The 18,939-nt window shown below is 37.2% G+C and overlaps 1 protein-coding gene and 1 long non-coding RNA gene across 2 annotated transcripts in view; both read left to right on the top strand.

The window, feature by feature from the left end:
* The window catches only part of LOC134793414 (uncharacterized), a 314,149-nt gene that overhangs the window by 117,334 nt on the left and 177,876 nt on the right, over window positions 1–18,939 (top strand). The gene's annotated exons all lie outside the window — the stretch shown is intronic.
* Window positions 925–3,562, top strand: LOC134793377 (odorant receptor 49b-like). The gene is made up of 5 exons (XM_063764948.1): window positions 925–1,725; window positions 2,013–2,112; window positions 2,343–2,447; window positions 2,656–2,811; window positions 3,464–3,562. Exons 1-5 carry the CDS (start codon window positions 947–949, stop codon window positions 3,515–3,517), a joined length of 1,194 nt encoding a protein of 397 aa, XP_063621018.1. The 5' UTR covers window positions 925–946; the 3' UTR covers window positions 3,518–3,562.

Genomic DNA, 18,939 nt, shown 5'->3' with positions numbered 1-18,939 from the left:
AGATTTGGCGTAGGCACTAGTTTTTACGAAAGCGACTGCCATCTGACCTTCCAACCCAGAGGGTAAACTAGGCCTTATTGGGATTACTCCGGTTTCCTCACGATGTTTTCCTTCACCGAAAAGCGACTGGTAAATATCAAATGATATTTCGTACATAAGTTCCGAAATACTCATTGGTACGAGCCGGGGTTTGAACCCGCGACCTCCGGATTGAAAGTCTCACGCTCTTACCGCTAGGCCACCAGCGCTTTTTTTTTTCGCCTACATATACCACACGAATAAAATTATCGGCAAGTAGGTACTTATGTAGTTACCTACCTACTCATTTACCATCAGTTACCAAGACTACGAGTTTAATGACAATATTGTTAATAACCGTAAAAAAATGGATAATTTTACTATAAAATTGTTGATTGAGCTTTACAAGACAATTTCACGTTTATTAACTTACATGCTTTTATAATAACAACTTAACAACTCGCATTTTCGTTTTGAACAGGTTAAATACCCGCGAGAAATTTAAAACTATTAACGAAAAATATAACTAAACAACGTTGAAAGCATAATTTCTTAATTATGCTTACGCAAAATTGATTAAAATTAATAGTTTGTATTATATTCAATGTTATATTAATAATTGTCGTTTGTAACTGGATTATTATTATATAAGGATTAATAAACTTTGTAGAAGGGAAAGAAAATAATAGAAATTAAATATTCAAGTTACCTTACCTACATACAAATCCAATCACGGAAGTCTCACACTGTTATTACAAAGTTACACAAATCACATAGGTACCTTATACGCCATCAAACATTCATTGCTACTGCAATTCACTACTAGAATTCTCACGCCAATTTTGAGTATATTTGATCGGACAGTTCATTTATTCGATAGGTTCAGAGAGCATTAGACTTATCTTTGGAAACCATCCAACGTTCAAAAATGTCGATAGAGAGACATATAAGAATTAGAAATAAAAAATCATCGTGTTATTCACTTCAAAACATGCTAAAGTGTCTTGAAGACCCTGAACACCCGTCACTGGGTCCGTTTCTCCGCTATATAAACCTCACGGGAAACTGGCACCCGAACATGGAATTAAAATCCACCCGTTTCAAACAGGTGGTCTTTTACATAACTATGACCTTTTTCTTCACCCAGTATTTAAAGTGTGTGATCGGCTTAAGTCTAAGTGCCCTACTTTTCATTCTAAAAACCCTCCCTTTTCACATGGGCACACCTAAGAGCATCTATTTCCGGAAGGACCATCATCTCTGGCAGAAACTGATCGACTACATGTCACGCACAGAACTGCGACAGCTCTCTGATGAAGATGAAGAAGTGATCGACGTTATGGACGAGTATATTAGGAAGGGTAGACGAGTCATTTACCTATTTTGGGTAATGGTTATCTGTTGCAATATAAGTTTGTTCACTGAGCCGTACACGAAAAAACAACCGCTTTTCCATTTTTACCTTCCTTTCAACCAAGAGGTTCCACCAGGATACTATTATTCTATGGTTCTTCAGACAATTCTCGGTAATATAATGAGTTCATACGTCATCTCTTGGGACTCGTTGGTAATGCCTATGTTCATATTTTTCGCTGGTCAGCTCAAGATTTCTCGCGTCTATTGTACCAAAGTTATAGACCCTGAGAGCAAAGAGCGAACTCACCAGAATATTATAAAGTGTCACCGTTTCCACATGACTCTCATTGAGTAAGATATCATTTTATTAAGCTTGCTTATTCATAACACTTACATAGTAATGAATTTCAAAGCCAAAACGGTTTATCGATTTGATAAGATATTTTTGAGAGACTTACTCCTGTAAGTACCTACTCTTGCTTGCCTTTTGCTCTTGCTGACAAATTGCTGTAGGTACCTACTGTTTTATATGCTAGGTAACCACGATAATGTTGCTATTGCCGCTACAGTAGCTTTCGTTAGTAAAATGACAACGTCCTGTAACTTCTATTTAAACTCTCCGTCACATCTATTTGCAGACACCAGAAATTACTCCAAAAATTGATATCATCCGTGATGTTCATATACCTCATTGCGGTATCTATCAACATAGGAGCCAGCATCATAGAAATCTCAAATGTAAGTGCCTACAATTTTAATCGTCTCCTGCACACACATTTTGTGCTGCGGGTATCATTTAGTCTACGCAAAAAAAAAAACACTCGCTATTTACAATTCTACTATCTTTCGCTATATAGGGTCTGATACTTGAGTGGCGACGGCGAACCTTACTTACCTACTTACTTATTTATTTATTCCAAACACAAACGAAATATAATTTATTTATCATAGCTTTTTTATCATTTCAGGCGTCGAGCGATTTACCATCACTGACGGCGGCCATGCTATTCGTATTTGGCGTTTTAGTCCAACTTTTGATATTCTATTGGTTCAGCAATGAAGTTACAGTAGAGGTTAGTAATAAATAAATAATTAATGGTATTAGAAAAAAATACTGTACTAGTCTCTATACTCTTGATAGGGTACCTCGTGGCATCCTGTCAATCCTGTGACCTCAAGTCTGGGCAAACCAGCGGGCGGGAGCGCAGAGGACATTAAATTGATCAATGTGTATTTATTTTAATCCGTTAATAGTTTTTTTCGAAACATTGTTAATTACAGAGTTTATCAGTTAGCTCCGGTATATTCGAAAGCAAATGGATAACCATGGATGCGAAAACACTAAAGGAAGTAGCTTTGCTGCAACTCACCACGTCCAAACGGCTTTGTTTCAATGCCGGACCATGTAATGAAATGTCTCTCAGCACCTTTATTGCAGTAAGTAATGAAACTTTAAATTATACCGTGAAGTAGGTATCTATTTCAATTGAAACTTTAGGTATATTTAAGTACTAGCTACCCGCCCCGGCTTCCAGACAGACGCAGCGGGGGACTTTATTTTATAAGGTGTAGTGTGTAGTGATAGTGATAGTCATAACCGCTAAATGTGCCACGAATATTCGGCTTATAAACAGGTGATCGAGTGAAGATTATATAGGTATTAAACATGCCACTAAACCGACATACCTATGTAGTCGTAATGTGTTTGCTTCAATCACAAAATTTATAAATCATTTATTTACATACAATATATATACAGTGGTACTACTAAACGAAATTAATAACTAGCTTAAATCTAAAATAGGCCCTTGAGGCATTGTACCAAGGATGCTGGCGGCATTTCCTCGCTGTATCGCAATGCTGATACGTTGTGCGAGGTAGCCGCCAGCTTTTCGGTCACCAGTTACGTCAACCAGACGCTTCGCGATTTCTATCACAAAATTAATTTATATTTACTTAGTAGGTACTTATTACCAAATCCATCTGAAAGGCGAAAATATTGTTTTGCATTTGTTAATAGCAAATTATTGCGCTTTCTCTTCCAAGCTAAATATTATGAAATTATAAAGCGTGTATAATATTGTTTCAGATAATAAAAACCAGTTACAGTTTCTTTACTCTACTAAAAGAAACACATCAGTAGGAGCCCAAGCTCAATTCAACTTTCTACATATCCACACAAAATTACTGTTAAATACAGTCCACCAATAAACTAAATAGCATGTACAATAATGGTAGCAGTAGGTTTCCGCCTGTACATCCAGATGCAAAAGGGCATGCCCACTTTGTTAATGATTTCTATTCATAATGTGTCCATGCAATATTGCAGCTCGCTGTACCTAGAAAGAAAGTTGTCTAGCAAAGCTCTTATTAACAGTAGACACTTACACAATCGGAAATGATATACATCACTCTTCTACGGTATGCCTCTGAGACCTGCAGGCCTATTATGGATGGCTTTATCCACATGACAAAATATCCGTCCCTTTTTAACAGAGCGCGATTGAAAGTGACGGATACCGTTTTATCACGCTGTCACGTAGACAAGAACGACCATCATATCCATACTGGACAATTAAATCGGCTCATAGGAAACGCATTGATGCCTTTGGAATGTGGTGCTGGCGGAAAATGCTAGTCATATCGTGGACCGAACACCGGACCGACGCCTCAATACTCAAGGAGCTCGGAGTAACCACCAGGCTTTCAACCACATCCGGGGAGTACTTGAATTCTTCGGACATAGCCAGGAAGACTGGAGACAACCTGCAAAAGTTTATGGTCACTGGTTCGGTGGAAGGAAAGAGAAACGAGCCGCAGTCCAACGCGATGGTCCGACCAGGTTAGCAAATCACTATCCATCAAGGTCCATGATGCCTTAGAAGTCGCAAGGGATCGAAGAGCCTGGAAATTTGGCCGCCAGAATCATGTGCTCGTAGCAGGTCACGATCCTCAGCACTGAGGAGAACGAACTGAACGAAGCAAGGAGGAGGAGGACACAATAGGAAAAACATGAAAAACACAAAAACTGAACCAAACATAAAGCCTGTATCGAATAACAATAAAATTGTCTAATTTGGTCCCGTCCCTCAGTCTAATCCGGGCATTCCCAGAGGGAACTAATGGCCAAAGTTGATAATGAAAGAATAATAAAATTTACCTGTGAAAAGTCTTACAGACATTTAAAATTCAGAACATATTTATGCAATTAGGTCGGACCTTAGGGGCCGTCTTTCAGAATCGTTGAGGAGGGATTTAGTATAGAAATTATTAACGACGAATTGATAGAATTAACTTTGATCAATAAAGGTTCGCTCCTTTCTCTTGTTTACTTGGTAATTTTAGTACCTTTTTTCTAATCCATCAGCAATTTAGGAGTATTTTTTATAGAATACCTACAGCGCTCCCGGCTTTTGAAGAACTTATAAATAAAATTTCGCCGCAGCCTTAGACCTATCACCACCTAAAGAAAGTTCTAGAATTTTTCCATTACAGATCGATTCAATTAGAAGAGCCACACGAAATGGTCTCATCTCAGCATGATGCTGGTAAACTTCCAGCGCTGATGAGACCATCGCCCCTATTTCACCACGGTGACAGGTGCGACAATTGTCGACATCACTGTTACTGACGTCACAGGCCTCCATAGGCTAAGGTAACCGCTTACCATCGGACGGGCGGTGTGCTTGTTTGCCACCAACATTTAAATTTAAAAAAAAACTCCATTATATCGCCAATAAATAAGTGTTTATTTTGCGAACCTAATGACAATTGTCACAAGAAACACGACAATTGTCACGAAATTCCGACACAGAACTCATTTCCTCAAGATTTACCGAAAGTTCTTTTAAATCTTGTGACAATTAATTCGCTGCCCCAATATTACAGGGTTCTATGTGACATTAAGTCGAATTTCAAGTATATTGAAAATGTAACATAGAACCCTGTAATATTGGGCCAGCGAATTGTCATCATCACCATCATAAACTTCGCAAGAGGAATACCTGTTTTTTGCCGTAATAATATATATTTTTTTAATAATACAATGATGGTGGCAAACAGGAATACGGCTCGGCCAATGGTAAGCGGTAACCGTAGCCCATGGATGACTGTGACGTCAGCAACAGTGACATTTGTCGAATTGTCACACCTGTCACCTTGGTGAAATAGGGGCGTGAAACAATAACGACAGGTAACAACAATAAATTAAACCATAGATTTAAAATTGTAGAAGTCCATGTGTCTGTCCACTAAGGTTTTCGATTGGTTTTCGATGTAAGGTCTAAGGTCAGGTGGGGTATGAGAAACATTATTTTGCTCGGTGCAAGAAGAAACCGTATGAGGAAAGTTCTTTGATTTATCATTTAATTTTGTTTTTAACATCTTTAAGTATCTCTAACTGTTTATTTTCCCTATAAGTGTTTTACTTGTCCCGTAGTTTCTCTTACTCGACGTAAACTTATATATTTTATTTCTTCACTTATAAAGTACAGAATGCCTGCCCCATAGTCTAATAAAACATGGTCTTCCATTCCCAGAGTGACACGGGCCTACGTCACAACAACATGGCCGCTATATATAGCGCTATCGCATATTATCATATAGCGCTGTCGCATGATGACGTAGGCCCGTGTCAGTTAGGTGACCTAGAAAAGACGGGAATGGAGTACCAGGCGGAGTATATTATTATACCATGGCCTGCCCTACAATCTCGCAAGTCGACTAATTCACTCCGGCCCACACCTCCAGAATTAACATATAAATTGTTTGTTGAATCCGGTTTAAATTATTTCGCCAACTTCTCAAATTTACATGGTAATTGCTAAAACTCAAGATTTGTTGTTGGATCCCTGATTGTGGATATCTTTGGGGGTAGAGATAGATATTTGGAAGGCAGATTACGGAGCGTGGCTAGCATGCCTAAAAAAATATAGAAAGCAGTAGGTTTATTAAGTATTCGGAAGCAGGGGGTTATTCACCCTGGTCCCTGGGGCTCAAAGGTACCATTCCCCGAGGCCAAGGGCTGCGAAGGACGGCCCAAGCTAAATCTCGCGGTCAGTTTTGACCAGTACGGTTACCATCAGTTTCTCACTGACACAAACGCTGTCGAGAACGTAATTTACTTTCTATACATCCCGTTTGCACTAATATGCGAGTGCGAGCGAGATGTATAGAATAAATTAATAATAAATTACGTTCCCGACGGCGTTTACGTCAGTGACAAACTGATGGTAACCGTACAGGTGAAAGAGAACGCACAAATATGGAGAGGTCGAGACCATTAGGTTGTGTTTGAAAGTGATTGGCAGAAGATTGGAAAAATGGAAATTCGCGAAATTGTCTATCAGTTTGGTATGTGTTTTTTTAGGCCAATATCATGTTATTTCAACCCATAGCCAAACTCTGGCGCCTCCAGACCGTTAATATCTCCATCTCCAGTATCAAAGGTGCCTCGTAGAGAGGCGAAACACATGTCGCACTTTTGGTGGAGGTGGAAATAAATATATAGTTACGAGTGGCCAAGATGCTCAAATAGGTAAGTATGTAGAACTGATTAGGTAGCACTAATTGACCAGTACTAAGTATGTATAATCGTGAATTAGATAAAAATGTATTATTGTTTTATTTTTTGGACTCATCATGCTAGCCTTGTTCGAATACACCGGTTTAGCGTGAGATTTGCATGTCTTGCTTTAATTTCTACGTAAGTTCGCTCTCGTAATTGCTTATGGAGAGGCTAAGGTGTCTGTTTATAACCAAATATTCTGTACAATATGGTAATTCCGGTAGGGAAAGGAAATCAAGTACCTTAATTGGACATAATATTTGACGCGTTTCAAAGAAAGTCGGACCGAATTAGGAACTACCCAAGAAGCTTAGCTTTGTAATATAAACATAACCTTTAATAGGAATAATAGGTTTTACCATTAGGCTCTACCTTGTTCTGCCGGGTATTACTTATTAGAGTTAGACCAAGACAAGTCTGCAACGATTTTGGAAGCACACGCAGTGCAAGTTTAGTGTTATATATACTTACGTCACAATTTCTGTCCGGAGTGGAGTCGTGAGGGCTGCGTTCTCGAGGGAAGGTAGATGTGGAAACGTAAAATTGCCTACCGTTTGCATACCATCAATTGACAAGCTTCTTGAAAGCGTTGAAACCTCCTTTATGAGGGTCACCTCAATCGTAAACAATAGCAGTAAAGATACTGCTGTTACAAATTCGAGTTCTACGAAAATAAGCAATATAAAAGCTCCTACTCGCCCCTAATAGTAGTAGTTTATGTGACTGCTACATAATGCCTAATTATGTACAGTTACATACACTGCTTTATCTACACACATATTATAAACTTTCTATGATATATATTCACTAACCTCATATTACAGCCGACATAGGGGCACTTTGTTCTCTGGCGGAACTCGCGGATATGAGGTGGCGTCTCCGAAATATCTTTATCGCACATTTTAAGCCCCCTCCAGACTATGCACGTGAATCGCGGGCGTAACCGCGAACGCGAGTGTGGAGTCGATTTCGCAGGTCTGCGTTCTGAGGGCCTACCGCCAAGCACGTTCGACATGTTGCCTCCCTGTCACACTTACGTATGAATTTACAAGTGGAACAGAGAAGCAACACGACGAACGGGGTTCGCGGTAGGCCCTCAGGACTCCACACTCGCGTTCGCGGCTTTGCGCCGCGATTCGCGCACGAGTGTGGAGGAGGCTTTACAACATTTTCACAGATAAGAAATTTGCTGTAACAAAACAGTTTATCGTAATGTGCGAGATTATTTACGGATTTTGAACGCATCATAAAGGGTTTATGATATGTGCGTAGATAAATATTTTTTCTTCCTACTATACCCAGTTAGTTACTAAATCACCTTTATTAAATTACGCTTCATTCGAAGACTCACAACACAAGTGTAAAGCAAATTCAATTTGCAAGTCGCCCGGATAACTGACGAAGGTCGAGAATGTCTTTTTAAAAAATGTTGCCCCGGATTCTTGCGTGTTGGCCACTGAGATTGTAGCAGACACGAACAAATAATAAAGATTAAGTAACATCAAAATATATTGTAATGGGTCACTCACTCTCATTTGATTTTCAATGAGAAAAAGACTAAATGTATTAAGTTTGTCACTAGTAGTAACGTAAGGCATGTGCAAACAAGTGTCATTGTGAAGGATGAGGAATTGGAATTAGTTGATAGTACAGTTTTTCTTGGTATAACTTTAGATTCTAAACTCCAGTGGGGTCCCCATATTGCTACTCTTTCGAATAGACTGAGCTCTGCAGCTTTTGCAGTGAGCAAAATCCGTCAGTTAACTGACGTGAAAACAGCTCGATTAGTATATTTTAGTTACTTCCATAGCATTATGGCATATGGTATTTTACTGTGGGGCGGTGCTTCAGAGATAAATACCATTTTTGTTCTGCAGAAGAGGGCTATTCGAGCAATATACAAAATGAACCATAGAGACTCACTTAGAGATAAATTTAAGGAAATTGACATAATGACAGTGCACTGTCAATACATTTATGAGAATATTCTGTATGTACATAAAAATATTGTAAATTTTAGGAAAAATTGTGAAATTCATAATATTAATACTAGAAATAAACATAAGCTCGCAGTGCCCTTCACTCGGCTCCATAAAATTAAAAAATCATTCATGGGTAATTGTGTAAGATTTTATAATAAACTTCCAAACCATATTACTGAATTATCTATTAATAAATTTAAGAATTATGTAAAGCGTAAACTTATTTCTAAAGCTTATTATACCACACAAGACTACATGAATGATATTACAACGTGGGATTAATTGTTATTCGAAATGATTATTTATTTATTAGGTACATTTGATTATTGATGAGGAAATGGATATTCCGATGTAATACTATCTACTTCTTTTGCTACTTATGCTTTTTTTTTGACATTTAGATTTTATTCTAGAAATTCTAGACTAGTATTTTTTTATACAATCTTTTTAATGTTTGACGATCCTTTTGTGAAATTCTTAGTGTTCAATTTGATATGTATAATAATCCAATTTTATTATGGAATAATATTAACATCAATAAATTGCTCTGATAATTAGATTAAGATTAATTACGATTCATAAGAGCTTGTTGCTAGGCCTACATGAATAAAGTATATTTTTGATTTGATTGATTGATTGATTTATCTCTACAATAATATGTTTCATCCGTCTCCGCTGAGTAGATGGACTGGACAGTCAAAAGTATAAATTCCACTCGGATCGAGCCTACAACTACATGGAAGCACCATAACGCCAATCGCTAATAATATAGGTACCTGTGAAACTGATGTTGGTGGGTCGACGTTTTAACAAAAAATGTTATTTAAAAATTCCTCGAGATTCCTCTTTCAAAAGTAGCGACTTTTTTGGAAAGAAGTTCCTTTTCGGACGGTACGGATGGGGGCTAGGCAAAACCATACCAGCAACCCTGAAGCCAGTTGGTCTACTATCTGCGGCGGATGGCAAAAGGCCCGACGGCTGCTCGCTCGTACCTTGGTTCCTGGGGCGGTCCCTGGCGTGGGATGTAACATGTGTTGATACGCTGGCCCCATCCCACGTCCGGGGCTCTGCCAGGAGGTCAGGGACGGCAGCAGACGACGCCCAAATTACCAAGTGTCGCAAATATGCATTCTTGAAAACGAATTATGTATTTGCGGCACTTGCAATTGAAACTCTCGCTCCTTGGTCGTCAGACACCAACTAAAACTAGTAAAAGAAATTTCTACCAAACTAGTCTGGGTGTCTGGCGACCTACGCGCTGGTGCATTTTTTGCACAAAAACTCAGCCTCACTGTGCAGAGGGGGAACGCGGCCAGCGTCCAAGGAACAATGCCTCAGGCTAATTTAGGGCTAGATTTATGATTTATTTAATTTGTTATTTAATCTCTGTTTTATTAATATGCAATAAATATGTTATGCTCTTTGAAAATTTGTCAAGTTAAGCCGCGGCCGACCAAGAGCAGTTGAAGCTACCAAAAGTCAGCTAGAGTAGTCTGCAGCGATTTTGATAGCCCACGCAGTGCAAGTGTTATTTTAAACGTCAAACTTCTATGGAATTATGACGTAAGTATAAATGACAGTTGCACGCACGGGCTATCAAAATCGCTGCAGACTTCTCTTGGTCTAATTTTACCCCCATAGAGTAGGTAATTTCTTTTTTTTTATCAGGCGGGTTTCATACAGCCGGCTACCGCACTAGTGCCCCTGTGGTCTGTTTGCTGAATAAATGTTTGACGTTTGGTAAAATATTTTTTCGTCGGAAAAACCGTCAACAGCGATTCTCGATTTATACCTAAGTGTTTTTAATCGGAAATGTCGGATTTGCAGTTTTATTTTTGTGCTAAAAGCGTCACAGCTACATTTTAAACACGAAATGTAGGTAGGTACCTTAAATTAGTTAACAGTTAACATGAAAAAGTTGAATAAAACCGGATATCGATCAATATGTCTGGAGTCTGGACTTGTTCCGAAGCCGAAATTAAGATGATGAGGAGCGCAAAAACCACGCAAAAACTTAGTTTCCGAGGATTTGCTTAACTTTTTGGAAACTTTCTGTAACTTTAGGTACCTACATATTTTTATGCAATCCAACATAATTTATTATGGGAAGTAATTAAATGATCAGCCTGATCAGATGATATAAAAATTTTAAACTTTAAACAGAAATGCCCTAATATGTTAAGTAAACATTTCAGGTACATTGTTAAATTACTTAATGAAATATTAAATTAATCAATATAATTATTAAGTAAGTTTACTCTAAATATACTAAATTGGTAACAATTTTACTACAATAAATTTCGGTACCACTGGTAGCAGTACCCACTACCTGTAATGAACATGTCCCATCCCTACGCTTACACGTGTCAGCGCGCCGTGTTTGGAACGACCAATCGCAACGCCGTGAGCACCTCTCCCGCACCTCACAGTTTGGTGATTTGCGTCGGGAAAAAAATGCCCAATATTAGGTTTCTAGAGGCTGTGGTCCTACCCCTAAAGAGCTATTGCGGATTGGTAAAACGGAGGCTTTTCTAGTAGCAGTTGGCTAAGAAAAGTGGGTTAGGTTAGGTTAGAACTGCGACCTTTACAAAATCCAACTGTTGCTAGAAAAGTGGGTTAGGTTAGGTTAGAACTGCGACCTCGAGAGAACTGTAATAGCCGGTTTAGACTCGCGGCTCGCGGCTCGGCTCGCGGCGCGTCTCGTGGTTCGCCTCGACACACTCGCGTTCGGCTTGTCATTCGGTTATAAACCTTATGCCGTGCCGTTAGTGTTTTTAATTATATTAGCTCGACGAGCTTACGAGCCGCGAGACGAGCCACGAGCCCACCGTTTACACTCACGTCTCGTGGCGCGGCTCGCGGCTCGGCTCGTGGCTCGCGCGAGAGTCTAAACCGGCTATAAAGGAATTTCATACAAAATTGAAGTCCTAGGCCGGGAAGTAAGTTTTTTTTAAATTTCCAGTTCACAGATATTTGTGACACAGCATCGTGGCATTCAACCAATAAAAAAAAACTATAGGCAGTATTTGCTTTATGGTTCGATTTCTTTTTTTTTTCATCTTTATAGGGCTGTATCTCCTAAACCGTGCGTCGTAGCGCAAAAATAATAAAATGTTCGTTCCTCTGTAAGAAACCCCTAATTAATATTTAAAAAAAACACAAAAAATAAAATATAACATGAAAAACTTTATAAGCTTGTATCTCCTAAACCGTACGTCGTAGCGCAAAAATAATCAAATGTTCGAAAAAAAAATATCTGTATGTTATAGAATATTAGAGTCTGGCTAGCCAAAAATTGTTGACAGATATTTCGTTGTTGTATCACTAATTCATTTAAAAAAAAGCTAAAAGTCAGTTGTCAATTTATGTCATTCATTCAAATTGTTTGCGGTTTATAAGGTTTAGTACTCTGGTGTGGGATTGGGACTGAGTTATTTCCCGCCTCTTATCCAGAGAACTTGATTTCAAAATATAAAACAATCCAAGGACCATCTACAGGGCTTTAACTTTTTACCTGCATGGCAAATTTCTCCAGTTTACATGGCAGTTGTGTAGCCGAAAAGGTGACAAAGAGACAGACAGAATTACTTTCACCATTATAATATTAGTAAAGTTGTAATGTGATTTATAGACATAAACCTGATTATTTCTGACCGGTATTGTTACTATTTGTCTTGCCACCGACTTCAAACATATCAGTTGGTAACGCTTATACTTAAAAACGGATAATATTTTATTTCATCCTTTTTGAAGTCGGTTTTCTTTTTTTTTGTAAAAGTTTTTATTTTTCAATTTTTAGTTTTAAGGCATTGTTAAAAGCTTATGAGTGACGTGTGACGCATGAATGAAAAGCATAATAATGCGTATCACTAAATTCGAAATCATTCCTGTCACTACACAATTTCCCGACTCCTCAGTAGCCTTACCATAAGTCTTACACTGACATATTCGCTAGCGTGTGCGTAACATACTTTCTATGCGTCGTGCTGGCATCCTATTAGTGCGAACGAGATGTATAGAAAGTAAGTTACGAAGACGTTAGCGAATATGTAGTAGAGTCAAACTCGTGGTAGTTGCCTCATTCCCTTATGAATTCCGTCATTAGATTAGAACCAACAATGTTATGGGAACACCTTAGAGGTAACTTTGTTCAAACGAAAAAAGAATTACTCAAATCGGACCACGGGTTTCGGAGTAATCTACATTTATAAAATCATCATCATAATCATCAACAATCATCATCAACAGGTCCACTCTATCAAATTAGTGATTTTCAAGAGGAAATGCTTGATTTGCTTAAGACAATACTAGGGCTTCCAATACCGGGATCCCGGGATCCCGAAATACCGGGGTCCCGTCTGTGAAAACGCATTTTTCAATACCGGTATTTTTTAATGCAATATATTGCATTAAAAAATACCTGCCCTCTTAAAGCAATTGGCGGTATCTCAAAAAAAAAGCATTTTTGAGTTAGTTATACCATCGTCTACCTTAAAACATTCTGCATAAGGTGTACGAAACAAAAAAGTCGTATTTTATCTATAACATGACTAAAAACCGCAAAGAATATTTTGCATATCTCAATTTTCCCACAGTTTTCGAAGCCATTTAGCAGTAGTCTAATATTCCTAAGGTATATAGCAGTATATAGTCAATTACTGCCAAACTGCTACAAAAAACTATTTTTTAAGATGAACTATTAGAAGGCGAGTGACCGTATCTTTAGTTACGGCCAAATCGCTAAGTATTCTGTATGCAAGATACCTACTGTCCTTCGTGCAATTAGTACCTACCTATCTAGTAACTCATTGTCATTACGAATTGTTGTTAACACAGCGAGGAGAAATATTTGCATAATTCTTTGAAATTACCATTCATGCTTAAAAAAGTAGATTAAAGAGAATTAAAGTGACCAGCTTAATTGAACAGATTTAAGGTAAGAGTCATTTTTTATAATTAGCACTTGATTGAATTTCAATGGATCACAAATACATAAATACAATCGGAATGTTAGGTGTTTAGTGAGTTTCGTATATTTTATATAGGTTAATATTATTCGTTATGGGTATGAGTACGAAATACTCTTCGTCAAAAACAGATATTTGAAATAAAGTTAAAAATTAAAATTAAAGGATGTCTTAATATCGACCTATAAGTATTTCGTTTTTTGTGCTAATTACGCAGTATTAATTTATTTATACAAAACGAAGCGCCGGAAGCTCCGCCCCGGCCCCGGCCCGGTCTAGCTTAAGTCATCCTTAATAGATATGTATATTATATTTTATTTAGACGCACACGACCTTACGTAACTCTTACGTTGCGATTTTCGGGCCAAATTATTGAAAAAAAATTTATTTCAGATTTACTATGTCTAGCAGGAAAATAAAAATGTTAATGGAGTTGGCCAGGAAAAATAAACTGCTCAGAGAAAGTTTAAAACTTCACAAAAAACTAAAGCAAGATATAGAGATATTAATTTATTTATTTATTGTCTTTGTTTATGTTATTGTTCATTTATTGTAAACTACGTGTATGTGAGGTGTGCAATAAAGAGTATTGTATTGTATTGTATTAAAATCAAAAGTGCTCCCACCTCCAAAGAAAAAGGAGTAGCCTGCAGGTATATTCGAAAATAAAAAAGCGCAATATAATAAAATCAATGAAAAATATAATACCATCCAATAGAATGAAATTTTGGTACGAATTACCTGTATCCAGCGCATAGTTTCATGTCATCAAAAACATAGAAAATGATTAATTTTCTTTAAATTAAAGTTACAATTTCTATCTTTGACTATTAAATATATTATTACAATATACCAATATGTTTTTTGTATGCAATTCTTATTCATTTGCAGCCAAAATATATACACTTACTTTTGTAGGGAGCTTTATATACCGACGCTAAGGGAAACAGCGACAACTAAGAAATAAAACCTAATAATACGTAGCGTAATAGCGGTATCTCAAATAAACGACAAAAAAATAATATTTGTATGATAACAACCCTATATATGATAAAAAAAGACACATGATTATATGAAAATTCTGTCGCAGTTAAAATTAACTCACTCTATGGTGACGCGAAATCAATTTTCACGTTTTCTCAAATATCTCGAAATGTCTAAAAATTAGTTACCGCCAATTGCTTTAAGAGGGCAGTATACCGGGATCCCGGTATTTTCAAAAACAAGGAAAATATGCCGATTATACCGTTTAAATTCCATTAAAATGATTAAATTCGGCTGTATCAAGAATATTACTTGCCCATTTAAAAGTATAATAAATATTAGGGGACATCTTACACAGATCAACCTAGCCCCAAACTAAGCAAAGCTTGTACTATGGGTGCTAGGCGATATACATACTTATAGAGATAAATACATACCTATGTACATAGATTACAACCATGACTCAGAAACAAATATCTGTGTTATCACACAAATAAATAATGCTCTTACCGGGATTCGAACCCAGGACCATCGGCTTCGCAGGCAGGGTCACTATCCACTAGGCCAGACCGGTCATCATAATAATTAAAGAAGATCATTTAATTGAAACAAGATCGGTGCATATGCATACATAAATATTTGGTGTTTATTAATATAGTTAGTTCTTAAAATTATATCAAAGAGTGGAAAGAAATGAGCAAGGAATTGTATTATAGCAAACGAATTTTTGGTGGCAAATTTTGAATATAGTCGGCTGGTTTATTAGGTTGAACTAAAAATGTGACTAGTGAAAGTGGTAAAGTCAACAAGGCAGATAAAATGATTGCCAACCTGGAGGGTGAAATTATAATAGGGAGTATTACTCAGCGAAATGCTATACATGGAAGTATTCTGTCCGCTCAATTATGACCCAACGCAAACTACCCCGCGATAGGCGGTACTTACAAACTGCTCGATTGGCAATCTCAGTACCACCGAGATGACAGTCAGTGACAAATGGCTAAATTGATTTATAAAAACAACGTTTTTTTGTAATTAAAAATATATTCATGTGTCGTGAAGTGGTGCAGAAGTTATTTTAGTTCATACCAAGGACAGTGGAATCACTTTTCACTTGTAGTAAACAGATAACTTCAGTAGAATTTGGAAAAAACATGACGATTTGTTTTCAATACTACCGTGCTAAGCTAAAACGTAACAACTGCATACGACTTTCATAACAACATACGACTTTTTAAATTGCGAGGATAATAGGGATGGTGTTATGCTAAATGAAGTAGACTATTTTATTAACTTGTGTTTGGTTTAGGTATTTCAAATTCAAATTCAAATTCAATTTCTTTAATGTCAAAATAACACATGTCAACAAAATCACAATAGAACTACGAAATATACAACTAACACTAAATACTCAACTACAAAACACTAACACTAAATTAAAAACACATAACCAGATCAAGGAAAGAAGAAGAAAATAGCTTAAACATAACAAATACATCACAAATGTCATTATTTACGAAATTATTTAATGTTAAATTTACTGTAGAATTCCTTAACCGTAAAAAATGCCTTATCAATTAAATATGCTTTCAACTTCTCAACAAACAGGTCATAAGAAGCCGCCTCTTTAATCTCACGGCTCAGGCTGTTAAAGATTTTAATTCCAACTACCCCCAACGAGTTGGATGTTTTCGCAAGCCTGACAAAGACAGACTTAATGTCCCTATCAGTTCTCCTTTGTTCAGGTCGACGCATTTTCTATATAATTATAAATGTAGTAATAAATTCCTTCTTACAGATTTGTATTTTCCTTTTTTATTTCATGAGATGGAGCTATAAAAATAGCTCCATCTCCATCCTAGTTATCCTAGTTATTTCAAATTAATAATCAAATTTGGTATTGTCATTTTACATTACTTTCCATTCAGATTCCCACAAGATGCTATTCGCAGAGAACTATGGAAAAAAGCTGTCCAATTAGAGAGACATGAAATTGAGTGAATGCCTGGCAAGATATCTAGAATATGTTCTATTCATGAGATATAACCCGTGAGATAATCATACCCGGTCTCCTATATGTAGATACATTTTTCCTATCATGCTTTCACTGAATTAATTTAACAAATACACACATTATCTGAAAATATTGATCATTTGAATCCACCCTCTACTGTCACATATATGTAGGTTCTCTTTCTCTCTCAAGCCATTTCCGTCAGTAGAAAAGAGCGGCAAACATATTAACTCACATTATAGACGGGTCGAATTATATTCAATTACCTTGATTTACCGACGTAAATCAGTTTCGTTTCGTATAATGTGAGTTAATATGTGTTCAAAAAGCGAAAGTTTAAAATATTATAAGAGCGGCAAATTTAGAAAATGTAAGCGCGCGAACGGCTGTGGTCCTATACAAAATTTTAATTTTGCACCTTTTTCTACTGACAAACTTGCTTGACCGGCTATATACATATAAAATATTCTGAACTGAAAGTGGGGATTTATTGTGACTCCGCCTGTTCAAATATTTTTGACCCGATTCGTGTACCCATGTAAATTTTGCAGACTGTATAGCCAGTCCGATTTCTAAGATCAAGTTCGCCATACATTTACTATGGCGTACTTGATCTTAGAAAAACGGACAGACTATACCTGAACGTGACTTCGCACTGCCATGCAGATTGATAATGAAATATACAGAATACTTATTATAGCGGAATACATTTATACAACAATGATATATTTACTTATGTTGAGTTAGTCTGACATGTCATAACAACATTTTAACTAGTTATCTTTTAATCTGCATTAAATTATTATACGTGAATTATTTGACTGGTTCTTCATTGTATGGCATAAGCCTATCCCTGTCCAAGTCATATTCTAATCAAATATGAAACGCGAACTCTCAGCGGCCAGTACGTACAGCAAGAAGGTTATTGGCGGATTAATGTCGCTGATTGGTAGTTATTGACATTATATGCATTTCATCTACACTTAGCTATGTACCATTAGTGTAATAAAGATGACTCTTATTTTGTTTACGAGCTTTGATTACAGGCTCTGTAAACGCGTCGTCTTATTTGAATGTAGGCGTAATTGTGTATGTGTGCTAATTTGGCCCGAGAATTTGAACGGTAATGTTCCTAAAGGCGGTATCCATGGTTATATATGATCGCAGGTATTACTGCACTGTTCTGCCGCCAGAGTGCAGCACTAATTTGTTTAGTAAACCATAGAGTAACTTTACATACTACGCCTTAAGCAGTTTTTTGACAAGTTTTACTATGACATGATGCTTCAAGGCGGTTTGTTTACAGGTGGCTTACCGCGAAACGCGAATATCGAAATTTCGTTATCTGTTTCTCTATCGATCGAATAAGCAAGAGTGATAGAGAGGTAGAAACCGAACTTTCGACTGTCGTGTTTCACGGTAACCCATGTGATTGAGTTAGTGACGCCCTCTATGCAGAGTTTGGCGTAATATTCCCTATTATTGCAGATGGCGATTATTGTTTAATATCCTAAGCTAAGGACATACATATCTGGTGTTACAGTGAGCCTTTTTTTAATAAAACTCAAAAAAAATAAGCGATTCATAGTCAATACCGGGATCCCGGGATCCCGGTATTGATGAAAACAGTTTCAGTATTAATACCGGTATTGAAAGAAGTCCGGTATTTGGAAGCCCTAGACAATACCCAAATGACCATACATGTGCCTTTAACAATTGAGGAGTTCCCTCAATTCTTCATGGATCCCATCATCAGAACAGCACCAGATTAATGTGGGACCACCTCGGAAGTACCTTCTTTCGAACAAAAAAAGAATTGCTCAAATGGACCACGGGTGTCGGAGTAATCGCTGAACGTCCTACATTTTAAGAAATCGTCATGATTATCATCAAAACAATCATCATCATCAGGTCCACTTCATCAAATTGGTGCTTTTCGAGAGAAAATGCTCGAGTTGCTTAAGAAAACACCCAAATCACCATACATGTGTTTTGAAAAATTGAGGAGTTCCCTCAATTCCTCATGAATTCCATCATCAGAACAGCACCAGA

This window comes from Cydia splendana, chromosome 9 (genome assembly GCF_910591565.1).
Source record: "Cydia splendana chromosome 9, ilCydSple1.2, whole genome shotgun sequence".
NCBI lineage: Eukaryota > Metazoa > Arthropoda > Insecta > Lepidoptera > Tortricidae > Cydia > Cydia splendana.
This window is presented reverse-complemented; position numbering and strand designations above follow the sequence as displayed.